This window comes from Euprymna scolopes, chromosome 23, assembly GCF_053919585.1.
Source record: "Euprymna scolopes isolate OS-2025 chromosome 23, ASM5391958v1, whole genome shotgun sequence".
Lineage (NCBI taxonomy): Eukaryota > Metazoa > Mollusca > Cephalopoda > Sepiida > Sepiolidae > Euprymna > Euprymna scolopes.
Genome location: NC_136504.1, coordinates 55932190 through 55955062, shown reverse-complemented (window position 1 = coordinate 55955062; position 22873 = coordinate 55932190). Strand labels below are relative to the sequence as shown.

Below are 22873 nucleotides of genomic sequence, written 5' to 3'. Positions count from 1 at the left end.
TGTAACGTTGTACAAACAAAGAAACTTGCAATGTAACGTTGTACAAACAAATAAATTTGCAGTGCAACGTTGTACAAAGAAATGTGCAATGTAACGTTGTACAAAGAAATGTGCAATGTAACGTTGCACAAAGAAACTTGCAATGTAACGTTGTACAAACAAATAAATTTGCAATTCAACGTTGTACAAAGAAATGTGCAATGTAACGTTGCACAAAGAAACTTGCAATGTAACGTTGTACAAACAAAGAAATGTGCAATGTAACGTTGCACAAAGAAACTTGCAATGTAACGTTGTACAAATAAAGAACTGTGCAATGTAACGTTGCACAAAGAAACTTGCAATGTAACGTTGTACAAAGAAATTCGCAATGCAACGTTGTACAAAGAAATGTGCAATGTAACGTTGTACAAAGAAATTTGCAGTGTAACGTCGTACAAACAAAGAAATTTAAAACGTAACGTTGTTTTTCATACAAACAAATGAGAAAAATAAATAAAAATCTGGGTTGGCATTTTTTCTATTAAATGAAACGTTTTTATTACCGTTACTTTCGGCATCACTTAAAATGTCTCTCACTGCCACATGTCCTTCTAATTTGATTGCGTTTCCCATTCCTCCGCCCACATGCCGGTCACAGCTGGCCCATACTCGTCCTTGACTTTACACGCCCATTTTCTCCAACGTCGACTGTGCTTTTCTACCGACCACGTGGTGCATTTTTTTCATTTTTTTCTTTTTTTCCTTTTTATTCTCGTACACACTTTCTAATTTGCATATGTGTCTTTATCAGCTGCTGCCGCTGCTAATCTCTTCGCAAGCCAGCCATCTCCCGCTGCTGCTGATACTTTCTCACGCGCTCATATGCACTATGTTCATACCTTTCCTCCAAAAAAAATTATTTAAAAGAATTTAATTAACTCTACCCGAGGTAATAAAAGAAAACGATAAAATGAAACTTTAAAAAATCACACAATAAAACATGAACAATTAAGTCTAAATAAAAATGTCTTAGTCTGTTCGATATTTCTGTTTTATACGTTTTCAGAAATTCTTTTCCTTATTTATTCTTTCTTTTTTTCATTTGTAAAAATAAAGGAATTCCAACGTCTTCTTCCAAATATTTAAAGGCAACGTTTTAATACGTTGAAAGGGAATAACACTCAGTGAATTGTTTTAATAGCGAAGATGTGCTTTTTATTGTATTTTCAGAAATTTCATTGAAGAAGTGTTGAAGTGTTTCAGCTTGGTTGTGCAAGACGGTTTCAAATGTTAAAATATGTAACAAAGCCAGTCAAATCATGGCAAGATCGAATCAGAGTTTGAATAGTCTTTGGTGTTTGTTGGTCATGAGTCTGAAAATTCATCAAACTGAAACGGGATTTTTTTTCTTTTAGTAATAACGTCAGATTTTTTTTTTTTTTTGGCTTCTTGATAGTTTTCATAACAGTTTTCAAAATACATTTAATATTTATATTTTTCGTGCGTATTTATTTTTTCACACAGCTTTTTTCTTATTCTTTTACATCAACCCTCGATTTCCTCTTAATATCGTATCAGTCATATCATTAATGTCTCTAATATATATCTCCTTGCTCATTGATAGATTTTTACGCCAACTGCCTAAATAGTTTTCTTTTGGTTAAAACATTTTTCTTTGAACCCCTTGACTAAACAAGTTATAACATTGTTCCTAGTCATAGGACTCATTTATCGTTTTATTGTTCAGGTTCTTTTAACGAGATTATTTGAGAGAACACTAGTTAATCTACCCCTTTGTTTAGTGTACGACCTTTTATGACTCTTAACGGCTCAGTCCTTGTTTCGCGAGAATATTCAAGACAATTTTGGCTTATTTTTTGTCTCTTAAGTTCTTCGTCACCTGGTTGGCGAGATTATTCTAGACAGTTACGGTTGACACCTGACCCAACGGGTCAGAGGAATTATCCGTGCCTCTGACTAAGCGGATATCAACATTATACAACAATTATTGCATTTTCCCCCTTTTCATGTTAAAATATAGCTTAACCTTATCATTAAGCATCGGCAGATCTATCTAATGCGAGCACTATTTATTCGCTCACTACTTTCTAATTTCCGCTATCCTCTAAGCTTCTTTGTTTGTAAACCAACCCACCAAATCTAGTCACTAACTTTCGATGTCTAAGTTACGTGTATTCCTTAGAAATTTGATCCGGTGTCCGAATTCTGTCGACAATTTTCGGATTGTCTACAGAAAAGAATTTGTCACTATTTACATCCTCCATCTCTATAAGCGAAGACTGTGAGCACCCCAAATATTTAGTAAGCACTTATCTTTCTATTACAGCGGTAATGCAAGCTGCTTTGCTTTATCGTCGTAAAGAATTTCTATTACAAAGAATATTTTCCTGCATGTCAAGTGTCCTACCTGACCGTCATGCAGTCTTCCTTTTATTGCAAAATTAAAACTATTTAATATTTTAATATTTCAGTGTGATGTATTTATCTAAATCTACGTAGCAAAATACTGACAAATAAACGCACCAGGCACGGTGAAAAAATCACAAATAAAACAAAATTATTTGTAAGTTGCACAGCACAGCCCGTGCTAAAAATGGGTGTTGTTTCTTTTACAGTTGTTTATAATTATTTTTCACAATAACGGGGTCAATAGTCAATTATAAACGATCCATAAGTTGAGAATAAATTTACTACATTTTATAAAATAAAGTCAAATTTATATCTATTCTTTTAGTACTTAGGTATTTTTACTTTTTCACGCGTTATAATTGTTTAAACATTTATGCCAGTCTTGCAAAACCACCAACCAAGTTTCTAAAACTTTAGTAATTCATAGCAATGAAACTACAGATTCCACTTAAATAGACAAAACACGAACTTAGAAAAATATGTTCAAGTCAAAATAGTTCATTCAAAAAATTCTTCCTAAAACAAAACAAGCTATTTACTACGTTAAATTTAGTGTGAAACAATATCTCTTATCTTAATGCATAATAGACCCATATAACTAGCACCTTTGTACTTAAGACTACAGCAGCATTGACAACAACGGACCCCACAAAACAAGAAAATATGACTGACAGGACAGAGGAAAATACGAAAGTGAGCAGACCAGAAGGAAAAAAACTAACAAGTGACTCATCGATTGCAATATTCTTTTCTTTTTTTTTTCAAGTTTTTCACTGTCCACTGGGTTTTTTTTATATATATAGTCTTTATTTACGGCTGCGTTTTACCCCTTTTTCGACTGTATCTTACCGTGGTAACGTTTCTTTTTCTTTGCGTTTTCTTTATATTGGTGTTAAAAGGCCTAGTCATGACGACCAATATAAATATATGTAACGTTGCCGTTACATACAAAGGAAAGAAACAAATAAAAATCCAAGTTGTCATTTTTCTTTGTCAAAAAGTCTCTTGCTGCCACATGTCTTTCTAGTTCGAACACGCGTTTCTCTACCCTTCCGACCACACCCCGGCTACAGCCGGCCTACACTCGTCTTTGAATTTACACATCCATTTTCTTCGGCATCAACTTTTTTCCTCCCGGCCACGTGGTGCATTTTTTTCTTTTTTCCTCTTTCTTCTCGCCCACACTTTCTAATTTGCATATACGTCTTTTTCGGCTACTGCTGCTACTGTTGCTATTGCCAATCTCTTCGCAAGCCAGCCATCCTCTGCTGCTGATGATGATACTTTCTTACGCAAGAACAAATGCTTCCATCAGATTAAACTATGATCTAACCTTCAAAATGATTGTTGGACTCTTTCAATCTAAATAGTTAAAATCTTTTTAAAGTACTTGTTTGATTTAACTAGAAATATTTATTTTTAGCATACTAAAAGTGTGTATAATATATAATTAGACTCATATTTACAGTAAATTACCAACAATTGTGACATCAAGAAACACAAATATTTTTAAGCCGATGTAACAAGATAAAAGAAGAAAGCGGCTTAATCTAAAATCATTTTTGTATTGAAACTGAAACCTCCTTTAAACTAAAATCATATTTGTATTTAAACTGAAGCCTCTCACCTCTCCATTTGCCGTAAGAATTTTGCTCCAATCCAGTCCTGGATAGGTTTGTAAGTATTATTAGCTGTCGTGTGCAACTCTTTCAAGATATACTCTAAACTCTGCCTTCGGATCAACTGCAGACGAGATTTTATTGATGCTTCTGTAAAATAAAATGAAATTCTTCAAATAGAAAATGTAATATGAATTATATTCATTTTAGATTCAATATCTGAAAATTACCAAATCTGCAATCCTAGAACATTTCTTGCTTATATATATATATATATATATATATATATATATATATATATATATATATATATATATATATATATATTTGTTATTGTTGTTTTTTTCAAACGATAAATATGGTTAATATTGGCTCCGCCTCGAAGCTCATTTTTCTTTTTATTTACTTAGAAAGTCCCCCTTTTTGTTTGGACGTATATAACATTTTTATTTATTTATTTTATTTTTAAAACTAATCTACGTACACGCATGTTTCGAGGTAATTACCTCTCGTCAGCGTAGCTCAACTGTTTCTAGGGATCGAACGTCAGACCATGTTTACCACAGTCCGGTGCCTTAACCGTTAGGCCACGAACCCTAGATGACTTTATTGTTTATTTTTATCGCTTATGAATTTAAATGTGTTGTTGTTGTTTTTTTTGTTGTTTTTTTTTTCAAACGATAAATACGGTTAATATTGGCTCCGCATCGAAGCTCATTTTATATATATATATATATATATATATATATATATATATATATATATATATATATATATACTTTCTGATCCTGCCCTCACACTAAAACCTGACACTCCCTCCCTCCCCACTGGGCGTAAACAGCCTCACACGCATCAACTGTTCCTCCTACTACTAACCACAATCTGCCCGTCAGTACAACCAACCTTACACGTTCTCCTAACGATGTCTTGACTAAAGACTAAAAACAAAATATCGCGACATGCTTCGAAGAAAAAATATTTAACTATGGGATAATACGTTTGATCTATACACAAAAAAACATCATCAGAAAAATTGAAAAATAAAACAAAGCTCTCTGTTGTTTTTAACAATGTTTGTTTAAATTAAAAAATGCTGCCTAAATATGCACGATAAATATATATGAAGAACATATATGTATATGTTCTTGATGCACACGCACGTGCATATATATAAAGCTATATATGAAGAAATCGGAAAAATAATGACTATATATATAGAGATAGATAGATAGATAGACAGATATTGATATATTGATTTAAAATATAATTATCCCCTAACACGTGTTTCGTCGTCTACAACTCATTAGAGTAACTGATAAATCATTGAATTTATTCTAAAACAAATAAACAAAATCTACGTAAAACACGATATATTCTGTCGTGGTGTGAGATAGCTCAGTGGAAGAGGTTTAGGCTTCTTATCATTTCGAATCTCGCTAGATTCAGCCTCTCTGATGAGTCGTAGATGACGAAACACGTGTCAGTGGATAATTATATTTTATGAACAATACATATGCATACCCCATTTGGTGCACAAAATTGGTCAAAGGCAAAATTATTCCCAGCTTGCATTTAGGCAAAAATGCACTTTCGCATAAATAATTGAATTCATTCAAAAAATATTGCTAACAAAAACAAATAAACTATATATATATATATATATATAGTAAGTTCTAAAATATATATGGCGATTAAGCTACACTGAATATTCCGCGTTTCATCCACTCTATGACTCTTCAGGTGCGGAATATTCAGTGTAGCTTAATCGCCATATATATTTCATAACTTACTAACTAGCTCTACCTACGTATTGAGCATAAATTTATAGTTTCGTATATTTATTTTATGTGAGTAAATGAAGTAGTTATATATATATATATATATATATATATATGTATTAGTGTTGGGACGATTAATCAGAATCAGAATCGGGAATCGGAAAAATCGGAACATTTTAGGGTATCGGTATCAGTATCGGAATCGGAAAAAATACTCTAATTTCTGATTCCAAAACCGATTCCTTAAAAAATGTGTTAAATTTAAATTTACATTGTTGGCACTTAAGAAAAAATGATGAACATTTATCGTTTTTAGGTAATTAGTGATATTAAAATCTATATTCATAATGTTAACATAATGTAAATGTATTTTACTTGTGCCAAAAAGGAAAAAAAAGAAAATTTTGGCTTTTAACCTGTCATCGACAAACCCCAACAAAAAAACGTTAATGAATTAGTGAACCTCGAGGTTTTTCACACTTCTACGCTACACATTCGGGCGCCAGTATCTGTCTGTTAGTAATTTTTACTTATCATAAAAGCAAATTCTCAATATGCTGATAAAGGCCATAAACTGAAATCGAGTAACAAACGGTTATAATTGAAGCAATTTTGTCATTAAGCTTATATTCTTTCCACCTATAAGACAGACGCAAATCCTCAGATGGAGACTGAAAAGTGTCTTTCAACAAAAATGCAAGTGCGTAGTTTTTTTTTAATAATTGAAAATATATTTTACTAAAATGTTTTTCTTATATTTCGTATAATATTTAACCTAATATTTTCATGTAAATGTAAAAGTAAAGTGGATTATTTTACTATATAAAAAGGTGTCCGAAAAACTCATCCCCGGAAAAATCGTCCCCGGAAAAATCGTCCATTTGAGCTAGGTAGGAAAACTGGTCCATTGCAGATTGAGAATGTTAAATTAGAAATTGGAGGGAAGCATAAGACTTGTTGACTGGAAACACGCAGGTACTTTTGATTATTTTACTCAACATGACTGAAAAGGGCTTTTAAATTTGTTTGTTAGTCACTGGGTTTTATGCTATGTCAAGCCTTGTAAGATTATCTTTTGTATATGAATGGCTTGTAGATTGCAGACGTATATACTGTAAAAAAATAGTATTTTTTAACAATAGATTCTATTTAATCCATAGATATGACCCTAAAAGGTGCTTCCACTTTCAGTTAGAATGGACCTGTGTGTTAGGAGAAATTGGGAATTCATACTTCACAAAGCTCCCAAATTGGGACCTCAACCCCAAATGTAGTTTCCTCCTATATATAAATTTTGTATCCTGTCAATTTTTACTTGAAACGAACTTGAACAATTAAAACGATAAAACCAGTTTTATCTCTTTTCAGATTTACACTGGATGAATCCACCGAATAATAATTATTACATTATTGACCTTTTAATTAAGATCAAAGTGTAGTATCCATTATGATACTACACTCCATCGGTTCTTGGTCAGTGAAGGAGAAATCCTTATAGACTGGGGAAATTTTATTTTTGTTCAATCAAAATTCTCCGTTTTGTGGAAGCTGGATTTTCGTCACATTAAAAATCGACCTTGTGACTAATTCTGTTTTTATGAGGAGGATATTGACATGACATAATCAGTGAAATATTCTTCTTGGTCTTTTCTCAGTCAGTACGTCAGGTTTCTCCGCTGTCGCCTCTACTTTATGTTGTTGCAGTTGAACTCTTCCTATGTAAGCTAAGGGAAAGGATGGTGAGACCAGCTGTGTGTGGTATTGCTCTACCCAGTAGTGCTCCGGGCTGGGTCTTTGTGTATGTCAATAATGTCACCATGTACATTTCAAGATTTCACAGCATTATCACGGCGACTAAGGCACTCAAACGGCCTGAAAAAATCACAGAAGCCACAGTTAATCTTCACTAATTCAATAGCTTGTGGTTCGCTACCTATCTAGATCATTTTGTTTATACTAGCTCTCCAGATTGAAACTGATCGGAAGTAAAGTTTTGTTAAAGGTAGAGCTTTTCGACTCATCCTTTACCAATTGGCTGTACTACTTCTGCCTATGGACCACTTTTGCAACAAAGCAAGAAGCCGCTATTCTAGAAACAGGTTTGTACTCAACGTATCAACAAGGAAGAGGATTGGGGATACATGACTTAGCAAGATATCAACGGTCATTCCTTAGCCAAACATTGATAGTGTACTTTGCATGAGGCTTTGAGGTTGAGAAGGTTTGTCACAAATTCATCCCCAACCACTTGTTTGAAGGATGGCATAAACCAAAAGGTCAATCGCAGTTCTTCAACGAATGCTGAGCTGTGCTCTGTTTACTGCTGGGATCCAGCAATCTCATACAATCCAGAAAGAGATTACATTGGCAGTTAGTGGCCGGGACTGATTTGGATCTGCTTGTGGAGTGGCTCAGATGGTTGGAGAAAATCAACTGTTATTGGAGCAGGCAGAGGTCATCTCAAACTCTGGGTTTTCTCTGATTTGGCAATTTGTCTGAGATGAACTGCTCTTCAATGACGAACTCTTAATGGCTAAAATTAACGGAAACCGCTTTTGTTTGCATGGCGCATACATTAAAAAAGAAATAGTTTTCTTCAATTGCAGTACCTCTAGATGCAATATTTCTAGTATACAATGTGATACTTTCATGGTCAGATGGAAACAAATGGTGTTTCTCACGGCCCTAGCTACAGCTAGATTGGTAGTGTGGACCTCCCTCTTAGGAGTTTGGGTGGATCATCTTCTGATTATGATATGATTTTGAACTTTAAACATCAGCTTAAAGTCAAAATCAGATGTAATAGAATAAACTGTGTGTCATACTATTTAAAAAAATGAATACATACTGCTAGTTTATGTGTGTTTGAACAAGATTGATTACGTATTTTAGACATAGTGCATATAAGACCTCATCTCCGTCAGCAATGTCTCTTAGCTGGTAATAAAATGAGTTCCTGCTCCCTTCATTGTTTTTTTTTTGTTTTTTTGTATAAGAGAATCATCATTTTTCCTTACTCTCTCTCCTCTAAAAAACTGTCACCCATCTCGGAGGACACGATCCAGCCCACAAACCCCATCCAGTTGTTTTCTTTTTTTCCCCCACAACAAACCCCTTTCCCACCTATGAACCGACTTGCATGTTTTCATCTGAAACCGACAGGAAAACAGTAAGCAACTCAGAGCCCAACTGCTGAATTTTGTATATATACCTTTTTGTAAGTATTAAAAAAAGAAAACACATCAAACTAATCGGGGATAATCTTAAGTAGGGTCGTTCATAAGAGTGAATATGGTATTTTGGTAATTGAAACTAGTTTAGAGAATAGAACAAGCAGAGTACCGCCGACCACCACCCCACCCGAAACCGAATTTTGGCCTTATACCATGTGCTTGTAAAATTTTTTAACTAAATAAATTCTTGGCCGTCTGGTTAGAATCAAAGTGTAGCACCTGTTCTGATATTACAGTTCGTCATTTTTTTAATCCTTGGTCAATATGGACTTACAATGTGCCTTTATTTGTATATAAATAAATATAAATCTGTCTCATAGCACAAAAGTTATCGAGTAAAACATGTGGCTTTTTTTAGCCCTTGGACGAAACCATTTCTATTGGTTAGGGAAAGCAAGTAGATAGTAACCAATGTTGATATGATATAATGAATAAAGTATGGACTTTACATTAATCTATAAAAGTGAACGTGTGTGTGTGTGTGTACATTTCCCTATGCAATAACTCTGTCAATTTTTAGTCTACAGACTAGAAATTTGATATACAGGGTACTGAGATTTGGGGAAACCTATGTGATTGGTTTTCAGCCAGAAATTTGGCTATTAAGGGGTCAAAGTTCAACGATTTGACCTTTGAGAACTCTACCAAATTCCTCCGACAATTTTGGGTCTAAACACTTTAAATTTTAGATATAGATTCCTTGGATATGGATCTAACTTAATAACTTGATTTGAGCCCAAAACAATAAAATTTAAGGGGTCATAATAGGGGTCAAAGTAAAAAAAAATTAACCGTTTTTTTTTTTTTTTTTTTTTTTTTGCTCAGCATACACCTCCAAACACCCGGGCAACGCCGGGCAACGCCGGGCACCCATGCTAGTATATATATATAATTATTTACTATAATAATTATTAAATACCTACAAATACTAGTGTTTCATCTTTTTGGGAATCATCAGTGCAGAGTGTCACAATTAAAACCAGTCGATAGATTCGAACCTAACGACACAAGTAATCCCTGGCTTCATTAGCAAGGACCTAATCCATTCGGCTACCGTTAACCACGAGAAATTCTGTTGAATTTTTTTAAACATTTATTTTTTAAATGCTTTTTAACCTCAGTCAGAGTGATCTAATCATTATATGATGATCTATGCATAAGAGCTAAATTGACCGACTTAATTCAACTGAAAGTGCTCAGCAATAAGAAACGAGTTTCCTAAAGGGGCTGACATAATTATTTACTATAATAGTTAAATACCGACAGACACTAGAGTTTCATCCTTTCGGGAATAATCAGTGTATGGGGTCATGATTAACACCAGTCGATAGATTCGAACCCGGCGACAGTAGCCATCCCTGGCTTCATTAGCAAGACCTAATCCATTCGGCTACACTTAACAGCGAGAAATGGTGTGAAATTTTAAACATTTATTTTTTATTTATTTTTTTAATATATATATATATATATATGTAAAGATCGTTGGGAAAATGGTTGGATCATTACCGTTCCAGTAGATATCTCACTGCCGATGCAATCCTCTACCTGTATGAGCCAAGTACGTTGGAGGATAAACTACTCCTGTCACATCTGGGGAAGAGCTGCTCAGAGCACCTATCCTGCCTTGACAGGGTTCAAACTGACTTCATAATCTCGTAAATGATGCCCTTTTCTTTTCTTTTCTTTGAAATCTCTTTCCCACAGAAGATACGTTTCTGGCCTGTCTCTGCTCTATCGTTATTTTTGTAGCAAGTGTTCGACTGAGCTCCAATCTATGACCTCCATTTGCCAATATTTCACAAAAAAACAATCATTTAGCCAAAATCACAATCAAAAATTTCCCCACTTTGTATTGGTTCCTAAACCTAAACGTGTGTTCCATGAAAAAAGGTTCTTTCCTAGAATTGGCCGCCTGTGAAACTCTATTCCACTGCTATGTTTTTCAGCTAACTACAATTATCCTCTTCAAGTCCAACGTAAACAAGTTCATATTGAACATTCCTCATAAATAATCCAATTATACAAAATTTCCACTACTAACGATTACTATGCTATTATTCCAACGACTACCGTACACACATTAACCCTTATCCTCGAGTGGCTTTTCAGGTCGGGATATGTGGTGACCTCTTTGTAAAATAAATAAATAAATAAATAAATAAATATATATATATATATATATATATATATATATATATATGGGTGATTACAGAAACATGTATGCATATATGTAGCCATTAATGTTTGTATAAATAAAATTAATATACCTGCTCTGTTCACTCATTGAGCACTATTTTGGTAGACACATGTTGTTTCATTGGATGTGCTTCTAGGAAACTAAACTCTACTGGCTATATATTTATATATATATTCCTTCCATTACACAAAAGTTAGCAAGTAAAAAACTTGTTTTTTCTAGCTGAAACTATTTCGAGTAGCAAGTGGAGAAGCGAGAAAGTAAATAACATTTCAGATAACCACTTCAGACTTACTCTGTTGCCTAACATGCATTCGTAAAAATATCCTTCACTTTAAATCGAAAATTAGAAATGATAATAATTTATATATGAAAACTTAAATTACTTACGTAACTCTATGATCTTTTTTTTAAATGAATATTAATGCGAACACTGGTGAAGCAATTTTTTTTTGTCATTTTTGATGAAGTGTGTACACTACTTAATAGAATGATAAATGAATTGTGGACTTACCTTCATGTTCAAGAGCAAAATAGAATTCTTGCTTTATTTTCTTTTTCATTTCTTGACGAATTCTTTCTTCTTCGCTGATTTCTACAATTAAGACAATCCAATCATTTCATGCGCATTATAAAACATTCATTTCTTTTACTGACTTATATCAAGTTATCGATAAATATTGTAGCTATAGTACCTCATATAATATTGCACATGGGACAAGATTCGCCCTCGCATGATAGATGAAGAAATTAATACATGTGTAACTTGTTGATATGAATAGATTTGAACAGTTCGAAAAACTCAAGAAATTAACAGTTTTGTGACTTTTTACTACAAAAATATGTAAGCAAAAATTTAATCATAGATTTTTTGATAAAGTTAAACAACAAATAATTTTGTTTTCTTATTTATTTTTGTTTATCTTTAATTCATATTAAAAAAATATTTGCAAATAATTTTTGCTTATCTTTAATTCATATTATAAAATATTTGCAAATAATTTTTGTTTATCTTTAATTCATATTAAAAAAATATTTGCAAATAATTTTCTGATCAAAAACGATGAATGAAAAATGTTGCAATAGTTGTTGACCGTTTCATTACTCTTCTCTCAGTTATTAGAAAATATTTTGAAATGTCAGTCAATGGAAAGCTTGTTCATTTTTTTTCAAGTCTGTGCCTTTTTAGTGATGTTCAGAAACCTTGCGTGATTTGTGTTTAACTGTTGATCTTTTCACTGTTGTAACTGTTTGTGCACAGCCTAGCACCCACATCACTTGACCAATCATCATCAAGCTTGTTCAAAATATCGATCTTGTTTTAACTTAGAACTGATTTAATTTTCCAATATCTTGGTCAAAGATGAAGTTTATAGAAAAGGTGAAAGTCACATCTTTGGCAAGGATTTTGCTTCTGTTTTGCGTTGAGATTCGCTGCTTGGCTCATATTGTAGCCAATGAAATCACGCTTTATATGTAACTTTGACTTTTATTCTTTGATCTTGACCTAAAAAAATAGGTCATGGTTGAAATTTGGATAGAACTTAAACTATTATATTATTGGTCTTCTGTAAGATTCGTCCCAGCATGATACATGGAGAAAGTGTGAGATATGGGTAAACGGTTGATGCTAAGAGGTTTTAATAATTCTAAAAATTCAAGAAATTAATATTTTTGTGACGTTTTACAACAAAAATATGTAAATAAAACATGTTAAATAGACAACAATCAAAAGATTTTTGCCTCTTCTTGTTTTTTTTTGTTTTTTTGTTTTTAATTCACTTAAAATTATTTGTAGGGATTGTAATCTGTTGATTAAAATGGTGCCTTATAAGTGTTGCAACATTGTATATGTACTATGAGGATAAAAATACATGATATGTCAAAGTAGAAAATGTCGTGGAGACAGAATGTATAAAAGACAGAATAGAAAGTCAATTAAACACGGCAAAAACAAACAAAAGAGAGTTTGGTTTGGTTTGGTTTGGTTTGGTTTGGTTTAATTTTATTGCTTTGCTTTACGGCATATCAACCCTTGTCAGGTTATTTAATTCCGAATTCAGTAATTTGGGAAAATAGTTTTATTCTTCAAGTTCATTATATCTTCAAATATTTATTCATGGTGTTTGCTTTGTTTTTTAAAAGAAAATTGTTGCTTTCGGTTTTGACTTTACAGACTATGATTAAGTTTTGGAAAGGGAAAAAAAAAAACAAGAATATGAATGTTTAGTGCATTTTTGGTCAGGAAGCCAACATCTTCAGACAGCCCGATCTGGTAGCACCAGAATCCATAACATGTATTGCAACTTCGGGCTAAAATGGACCTGAGAGCTTTGGTAACTAAGGGAAAACTCCCTACATCCATCCCAAATGGAGACTCACTACTGGATGTCTTTAAGGTCATACGCAGTGCAAGTTTCGTTTAGAAGACGTTTACTGATCCGAACGAAACCGGCCAGCCTCTTCTTTATTTTTCCTGTCTTAAATTGTTTCTCCATTCTGTCTTTCATGTACGTATACCATATAGTAAAAGCAGTTTGTGACAAACTGAAAAATAATCAAAGGGTGTCGATAATGATCTAAAATACAGAAGAAACTCTTATTCTCTTAAAAATGTTTGTATGCATGTAATCTCATATTATTTAGATGTTATTCTCACAACTGAAGCGTAAGGAGCTGTTGTGATAGAGGGCAAATTGATGGGGGCAGCCTGGGTGGAGACTTGGGCAGCAAAAATGTCACTTTTTACACCTGCAACTATTTCTATGAATTCACTATTAACTCAGTAATGGAGCAGTGTTTCCACATCTGGTCAGATGCACTCTGTAGTATTTAATCAGCTCTGCAAGATCTGGAGGAACAAAATATCCACTCTTAGATCTAAATTAAGATTTGATAACAGCAACATCTTGTCTACAATGCTATATGGAAATGAAACTTGGCATCTCAAATCAGCCAAGATAAAAAGTTAGATCCGTTTGATTCCAAGTGCGATAGAAGATTCTAGGGATCAAATGGGGTGATTGGATTACCAACCAAGAAGTTAGAGATCCTATTAATCAGTATGTAGTATCGTCAATAATCTGCAAACGACTAGGCTGGCTCGGATATACCCTAAGATTGGCCCCAGAGAGAATTGTCAACCAAGTACTCTTATGGAACCCTGATGGAAAAATAAGAAGAGACAGACCAAAAGCAGACAATAGAGAGAGATCTGATTGTTACAGAAAGAAGCTGGACGGACACTTTGGATCTGGCTTTAGGTCGAAAACGACGGTATACTTTGACTGCCTCAGGCAGCGCAGGATGCGAAAATTTCTAAGTCTAAGTAAATAATCTGGTGCATCCACAACTAGCCTCTCCCTCTTAGAGAGGGTGCAAAAATAATGTCTAACACTCGTCCAAGCTCCAGTCTCTTTTACTGCAGTGTTACATTCTTGTGCTTGTTTTACAAGTACTTCCATAGAATATGCTCCGACGAACTTAGTGCACCTACCCCCACTCAATGTGAATATTCCTGACCAACCCGTCTAGCAATAAATTCGCACTCGTTCTGTAGATGTCCTTATATGCCGGAAGATTTTCTACTCTAATAGCTTTTTTTCTTCATGCCACTTGCATTTGGATTTCCCTCCCTGCTCCCTGCTCCCTGCTCCTTCGATTGTACCGGCATGCAAAGATTTAAATGTAATGTGAATAAACATTGTTATTAAAACAATAAATGTTTATTCATGTACCTTCCTTACAATAATTTTTTTTATTTGAATTGTGATTTTCCTAAAAATTTCATAAATGTATGTGTTGTATTTTCTTCATAACCACAAAAACAATATTTTCATTTTTCAATTATTTTTTTTATTTAATTATCTTCAGTTTTCATTGAAAAAACAAAACTGGCTGACGTATATACGAAATAATAAAAATACAAATCATAAAACTTTTTTTTAGCATCTTCTGGGATTTTATGAAAACTACCGGCAAAATTAACACGGTCCTTATTATACTTGTATAAATACTGTTCTTTTATACCTAGAAAAATCACTAAATCAAAATAATCTGTTGAAAACGGAGACGGTTTATTCGCCTTGATCTTTGGTCCAAGTCACCAACCAATGGGGTGGGGGAAGGGAGACAGAGAAAGATCGATAATCATTATTTAATCATATCTCATTATAGCATTTTAAAATAACATGTTCACACGTGTAGAACTCCCAATAAACTGCCGACTATTCTCACTCACTCTCTCCTTCTGCCATATGACGTCATATTTATTTCTATCAACTCCAGTAATTTTAACTTAGAATTCAACAAGTTGATCTTGACTGAACTTTTATTTCCTGTTATTTTCGACTAACCAGTTTTATTCTTATGCAAAACAACGATCATGCTATCATCAGAATTTTCTGGGCAGTTTACGTAAAACGCCTGAAGGTGACAGATAAAATTTTCGTGGTATTTTTTTTTTTTTTTTTTGCTTTTTGCACAAACTCTAGCCAATTTTTTCAATGAAAGATATATTATTTCTGTTATTACGAAGATTATTTAATGAAAAATGAATAGAAAAAAATAAAAACAGTTTTATTTTTGTTGTTATACAGAAAATACAAGGAATAATTAATGAAAGGTTTATACGAAACTTTAAGAAAATGAAAAGTCAAATCAAAAAGAAAAAAAAACACTAAATTTTATAAATGAATGTTTATTTTTTGAATAACAAACAACTGACAGCAAACAATTTTTTATGTATGCTTTTTTTCTTTTTATTACTTTTTGTTCAAACCAAAATAAATATTAAAAATGTTTAATTTATATAATAAATAAACTAAATAATTTTTTTCTTAGATTACGTTGGCTGCTGCGATTTCACTGGCTCAGTGTTTCTGTACCTTGCAGCATTTTACATAACCTACACAGAAAATTCAGACGACAGCACGGTCCCTATGCTGCATAAGTACTGAAAATACTGCAAGTGGAATGGTTTCCAGAGATCGATGACATAAAGTCAGGCCAGAGCCCAGAAGTAAAAACAAACTTGGAAGATGACGAATGGCGTCACGCTTTCGAGCTGAGAGAAAACACGTTTTAAGATCAGTTCTCTTTGGAAAGCCAATAGTGTAAAAAAAAATTGATAATGTCAGTGAATGTTACTTTGATCTCTGTCTGTTTACGTCATTCATTTCTTAACTTAGAAAGTTAAAGTTAAAAACAAACATTTAATCTCTTTCCCCATAAGTAAATTCTCTACAAATAAAACCTTAATGAAAATTCAGCGAGCATCTGCTTCTACTAAACTTTCTTCAAAAGAGGAGTTTTATTTGTCTTAAACAGGCGAGACGATCGACAAATAGTAGATGAAACGGCGACTATGAATAGAAGTGGCGGTGTCATAAAATTATGCATAAACACCCTGCGATGTAAAAATTGATAATCTCAGCAAATGTTACTTCATGTATGTATGTGTCACTCATTTCGTCAAATAGAAAGTTAAATTTAAGAAAATAATTATAACATGGGTCTCCCTCTTCTAAGCACCTTTTCTCCAAATAAAACCTCGAAGAAAACTTTAATTAAAATAACATTGGTCACTCTATTGTAAGTCAATTTTATCCAAATAAAACCTCGAATAAAACTCAGCAAACGTCTCCTTTTATCTTTCCTGCATGAAAGAAATTTTATTGAAGAATGACGTCACGTTTTTTGAGCGAGAGAAAACTGGGGTTTTCAGATCAATCTCTCGGTAGAAGTCATGGGGACGAGACACGGTCTATGGTAAAGAAGCTGATTCTCTCAGTGAATCTTATTTCGGTGTCCGTTTGTGTGTCTGATTCACTCAATTCGTTAAGCAGAAAGTGAAGTTTAAGAAGTAAATAATTATTAAGATAACATTATTCCCCCTCTTCTAAGTGCATTCTATCCAAATAAAATCTTGAAGAAAACTCAGCCAACATTCCCTTGTGTCTTTCGTGCATGAAAGATGTTTTATTCATCTAGCAACACTGACGACAAATCCCGATTAGAAGAAAAAAGAGGAAGATAAGGTAATTCATGCAACAGGACGGGGACCATGAAAAGAAGCGGAAAGTGTGTAAAAGACTAATATGCATATATGCATAAAAGAAATTGTTAATTAATGAAAACGTTACAATTCTTTCTTTTTCAAATTAAGTCTTTCTCTGTCAGCAATATTGGATTTGTAAAAAAATTGATAAAAATCACTTTAAGTACATGATAACTAGAGCTGTGACAACAGCATATTCTTTTCATTGTTTTGACTCTTGAGTATATCCCCGTTAATATCTTATGTTTTTTATATAGACTGATGTGGTTCTCGGTTGATTAATTGTGTCTATGTCGGATATATACTCGAGAGTCCAAAAAATAAAAAGAATATGCTGTTGCCACAACCCTAATGATAACCTACATCTATAAAACAGAATTGTTCCCAGGGTTAAATGGGAGACAAGTGCCGTAAAGTTGAGGCAGAGGGTAGAGGGTAGAGGCCAAACACGTAGACAAAACAGAGAGAAACAATGAAGAATGACAAAGTTTTCAAGCGAGAAAAAACTGGGGTTTTCAGATCAGTCTTTCCATGGAAGCCATGCAAACGGAACACGGCACATGATGTAGAAATTTATAATCTCAGCGAATGTTACTGCAATGTCTGACCGTATGCGTCACTCATTTCGTCGAGTAGAAAGTTAAGTTTAAGAAGTAAATAATTATTAAAATAACATTGAAAATCAATTTTCTCCAAATAAAACCGTGAAGAAAGTCGAAAGACGTCTCTTTGTGTCTTCCCTGCATGAAAAAACTTTTATTCGTCTAGCAGCACTGATGGCGAATCACGGTCAGAGGGAAAGAGAGGAATATAAAGTAAGTTATGCAATGAACACTAGACAGCAGCCATGAAAAGAAGCAGTAAGCATATAAAAGATTAGTGTGCATGAACACCCCACGCATGTATGTAAAAATATAAAAAATAAATTAAAATCTCAACGAATGTTACTTTAATATCTGTCTCTATGCGTCACTCATTTCGTTAAATAGAAAGTTAAGTTTTAGAAGTAAATAATTATGAAGATAACATTAGTCTCTCTCTTCTAAGTGCATTCTCTCCAAATAAGATCTTGAAGAAAACTCAGCAAACGTCGACTTGTGTCTTTCCTGCAAGAAAGAAGCTTTATTTATCTTAGTTAAAAAGACAAGACGACCGACGGCCGCTCATGAAACACGGCGAAGAGAAACAGCAATGAATATGAAGAGAATAAAAAGGAGACCGGTATAAACACCCTGCACATGCATGTATAAAAAGAATTTTATTTCGTTTATTGATTGATGAAAACGTTGCACAAAGATATACTTTAAAAACATGTTTCTTTCTTGAGAAAAATTCCGATGAAACATTCGAATCATTCTGTGCAATATCTCTCTATATATAAAGTCAGGTATGTGTATATGTTTATCTACTTGTATATGCTGGATTCACACCTAAACTAATTATCTGGTCATTATAAATTTTGGAACACAGATGCTAAACATAAGAGTGGGTAATGTGGAGTATATTTAGTTTAATTTATTTTTATGAAAAAAAAGACAAAGAGAGAATATTAATGCTCATTTTGAAAATTCAGGTACCTTGAATTTTTGTTGAATTTTAGCAATATGTATTAGACATTCATAAATACATTTGCATCATTTTTCAGCTTCTTTGTAGCTTTTCTAAAGAATTTTATGGGGCATAATATGAGCACCACACATTTGCATTGAATTTGATTGTTGGTCATTAATTAAGCAAGATTCCTTGAATTTCAATTTTTTCTTAAGACACCTTAAGCTTACGTCTTAGATTTTAGAGACTCTCTAGAATAATAATCATGTAATATTTTGATGAAAATAAGAATAAAGATATCAGACAGACAGTTTAGTAGTGTTACATCTAGATTAAATAATAAAAGTGGTGCAGAACAACAGGATGGAACAATAAAAGTTGTCGCCCTAAAGAAAACAACATTACAGCATTATTTTTAAACTTTTATTGAAAAAAAATTAATTCAGGGAACTTGATTATGTAGTAGAGCTGACATCTATTTAATGTAGCCGCCTTCAGCCTCAATAACTGCCTGTATATACGGGTCAAGAACTGAAGACATACCTTTTCCACAAGTGTTGGCAGGAGCTCTGCAAATATTTGGTAGATGGCAGCGATCAGGCTGGCTTTGGTGTTGTGGGAGGTCATGTTGGTGATGTTCTCGACATATACCCTAACAAAGTAGTCCAGCAGGTTCAGGTCGTGTGGAGGAGGGGAGCAAGTGAGAGAAGGGTACAAAGTTGTAGCACTCCTTCTGAAGCCAAGCCTGCATCTCTTTGGACTTGTGGGTCGGCCCCGAGTCCTGCTGCCACACCCAGGATCCGCCAGCGGCCACCTGATTGCACCAGGGGATCACCACACTCTTCAGTACATCTTTGGTATTCATTTTTAAGCCGACTTTGAATCTGTGATGTGGCATGAAGTGGTCTTCACTTGAAACCACACCAAAAACCATAATGTTTTCATCAACCTAGGCACGTCCCTGTTATTCGTAGCAATCCATCGATGCATTTTGAGAATGTCGACAATGGTCCTGCTGTCAAAACTTGGATAGGTGGAGAGCATGTGTTGTACAGCGGCGCATTTATGATCCCACTCGTTAAACATGTCACTTTTAGACATAATAGAAGGCTCCTATCACTCTTGGGATTTGTACACAACTGGCCAACTAGTAAGTGGTCTGTGACAAAAAAAAGAAAACTGATTTTCATCAAACCTAAATGGAATCATGTCGCCTTTTCTAGGGCGACAATTTTATTGTTCCACTCTGTATTCTGTTCAAGAAGTGGTAAGCACGTACAAAAACTCCACACGTGCGCGTAGTATGAAAAGACGTTTCTTTGGATTATTGATTACTCATTAATGAAAACGCTACAATTCTTTCTTTATCAAAGTAAACACTTTCTCTGTTAGAAATAGTCGGTCAAAAAAACCAAAAAAAAACATTAAAATATATAAATACCCTTAGTTGGGGAAACGATTGGTTCATCTTTCTTTCCTTTTTTTGCTGCGTTATCATCTTGCTTTTTACCCTTTGGGTCTTTCTTCCCTTTGTCAGCAACTATAATTTTATTGGTTTCTTTTTCAAGTTCCTTCAGCCTTTCCTCTTCTTCTTCAATTTCTCTGGCTGTGTACTCGGCATTAATCTGTAAAGCATTCAGATTATAACGCCAACATATTCAATATGTTCAGATAAAATGGTAAATAAATCAATGTGCAGAAAACATTAAAACTTAACTTTGGCAGTTGACTAAATTAATGTATAAATAAGATTAAACCATGAATTAACCAAATAAAAGTCTAGAAGTCATGAAGGTCAAAGCAACATATTTATTATCTAAGAAAAGTGATTATATCTGGGTACAATATGAGGCTCCAAACGAGAAAAGGATAAAACTGTAAAATAGTGCTCGTGTGACTGGCTTACAAGTACGTCCGTAAGCAAACAATCACCTATGATCATTAGAGTTGATCTATCAAAATGAGAATTACAACACGGAGTGAGCCAAAAGCATACAAAGGTTGAAGACATGACTATGCTTCTGTCTCTCTCTTGGAGATCAATGAAAGTGCTAGAAAATTCATAATCATACACTGATGAAAGGCAGCATATACAAACCCTGCTTACTGAACTCACTTATATATAATTTCACACATATAATAAAAAAGTAAACAAAAGCAAGAATATATACACAATGTCTACATAAACCTACACACTGCCACATATATCGTCCACACTAACAGAAAGCTAATACACACACACACACATACACACACTCACACACACATATATGTGTGTGTGTTTACTTCACTAGTGCTTAGTGCGAGAGTAGAGCTAGGTAGTAAGTTATGAGAATAAATATGACAATAAAATACATTTTAGCCTGATGAGTCCTGATGGGGATGAAACGTAAAAAACCATCTGGGATGATCAATTGGAATCAGAGTCGGAAATAAAAAAAATTCTGAACTTTTGGGGGTATTGAGGTATTGGGGTAGTGGAATCAGTATCGGAATCAAAAAAATTTGTGCCGATTTTTTCGATGCCAAAAACGAGTTTTTTAATTGGCTTTTTTATTTGATTTTCTTTTAAAAAATTTTTCTACTACTGATAGTAATACTAAAATAATGAATATCTATTGATTTTAAACAATTAGTAAAACTAAAATCGATAGATCATCCATCACAAGTGTATATTTATGTTGGAGAAAATATCTGCACATTTAACATGCGTTTTTACGGTAATCGTAAAAAATAAGAACTTTATAGTTAAATATTTAGATATTTATAAAGAATCGGAATCGGTAATTGTATCGGAATCGTGAATTTTATACGAAATTGGTAATTGTATCAGGAATCATCCCATCCCTAGTAATTGCAGTCTTGGCTATGACCTTAAACTATATTTGATGGTGAGGCCCCAGTTTGCTGGCTTTGGGGAGTGTGGAGCCACCCTTTAATTGCCATTGCTCCCAGGTCCACTCTGACCCGGAGTAGTAGTACCTGTTAGGGTTCTAACTATGAGTTAAATAGAAACCGACTTGAAATAAAAACAAATATATTCTATTAAAAAATCTTTTCTTCAAAATAACTGGATTTGGCATTAAATAACCTAAAAAGGGTTGATAAGCCGCAAAACAAAAACAACCCACCAACCTAGTAATTGCCATATATATTTTGATAATTTACTACACACACGCGCGCGCACGCACGTTTTCATTCAAGCTGATACACCTAAGACATATGTATATATTTTTTTCTTATTTTTGAAATCGCAACTTTATAATATATAAAAATCGATAAAACATTAACTCTATAATAGTATATACGAAATCTGCAAGAATTAAAATATATTTAAGCGTACTTTACGACTGGGCTACACCGGGCGTCCCTGCTAGCTTAGATAAATGCTTTTGCAGTTTTAACAAAAGAGCTACAATAATATCAGAGCATCTCCATTTATGTTGAATATCTACAGGATACCAACATCAATATATTACATACTAGCATTGGGTACCCGGCGTTGCCTGGGTGGACATAAAGTTCCGTTTTAAACACACCTACTATACTACGGATATTAATCATTTAAATCATGGGTAACGTCGATACCCCCCCCACACACACACACATATACAAAACAATTTCAAAAATAAAAGAACAGATATAAACATGTCAATGTAATCGCTCAAATAAAGGAGTACGAATTTGCTTTACCCTATCTTCTCCCTCTTTGCCGTCGATGGCCGTCCAATAGTCAACCGAAGTAAAAGATCCCTAAGGAAATATCCTTATCTCGAGAAGGTTTTTCCATCGGCAATGAACAGCCGTAAAAGAATAAAATAAAATAAAGATATTAAGTTTTCTTGAAAAAAAAAGTAATTTTTTCCTGTACTTTCGTTTGACAATTTATGCTTTTCGTAAACATATTTTTATGCATTTTCTAATGCATATATATATATATATATATATATATATATATATATATATATATATATATATATATATATATATGTACAATTTATGTACCCCCCCAAAAAAAAACATGA

At 33.5% G+C, this 22873-nt stretch overlaps 1 protein-coding gene across 1 annotated transcript in view; it reads right to left on the bottom strand.

Annotated features, from left to right (window-relative positions):
- The window catches only part of LOC145245909 (sperm flagellar protein 2-like), a 246690-nt gene that overhangs the window by 10624 nt on the left and 213193 nt on the right, over positions 1-22873 (bottom strand). Inside the window, exons 28-30 of the mRNA XM_080107652.1 lie at positions 20290-20473; positions 11754-11834; positions 4040-4181 (exon numbers count right to left, since the gene is read on the bottom strand). Coding sequence (XP_079963778.1) covers positions 4040-4181; positions 11754-11834; positions 20290-20473 — 407 coding nt within the window. The remainder of the gene's footprint in view (positions 1-4039; positions 4182-11753; positions 11835-20289; positions 20474-22873) is intronic.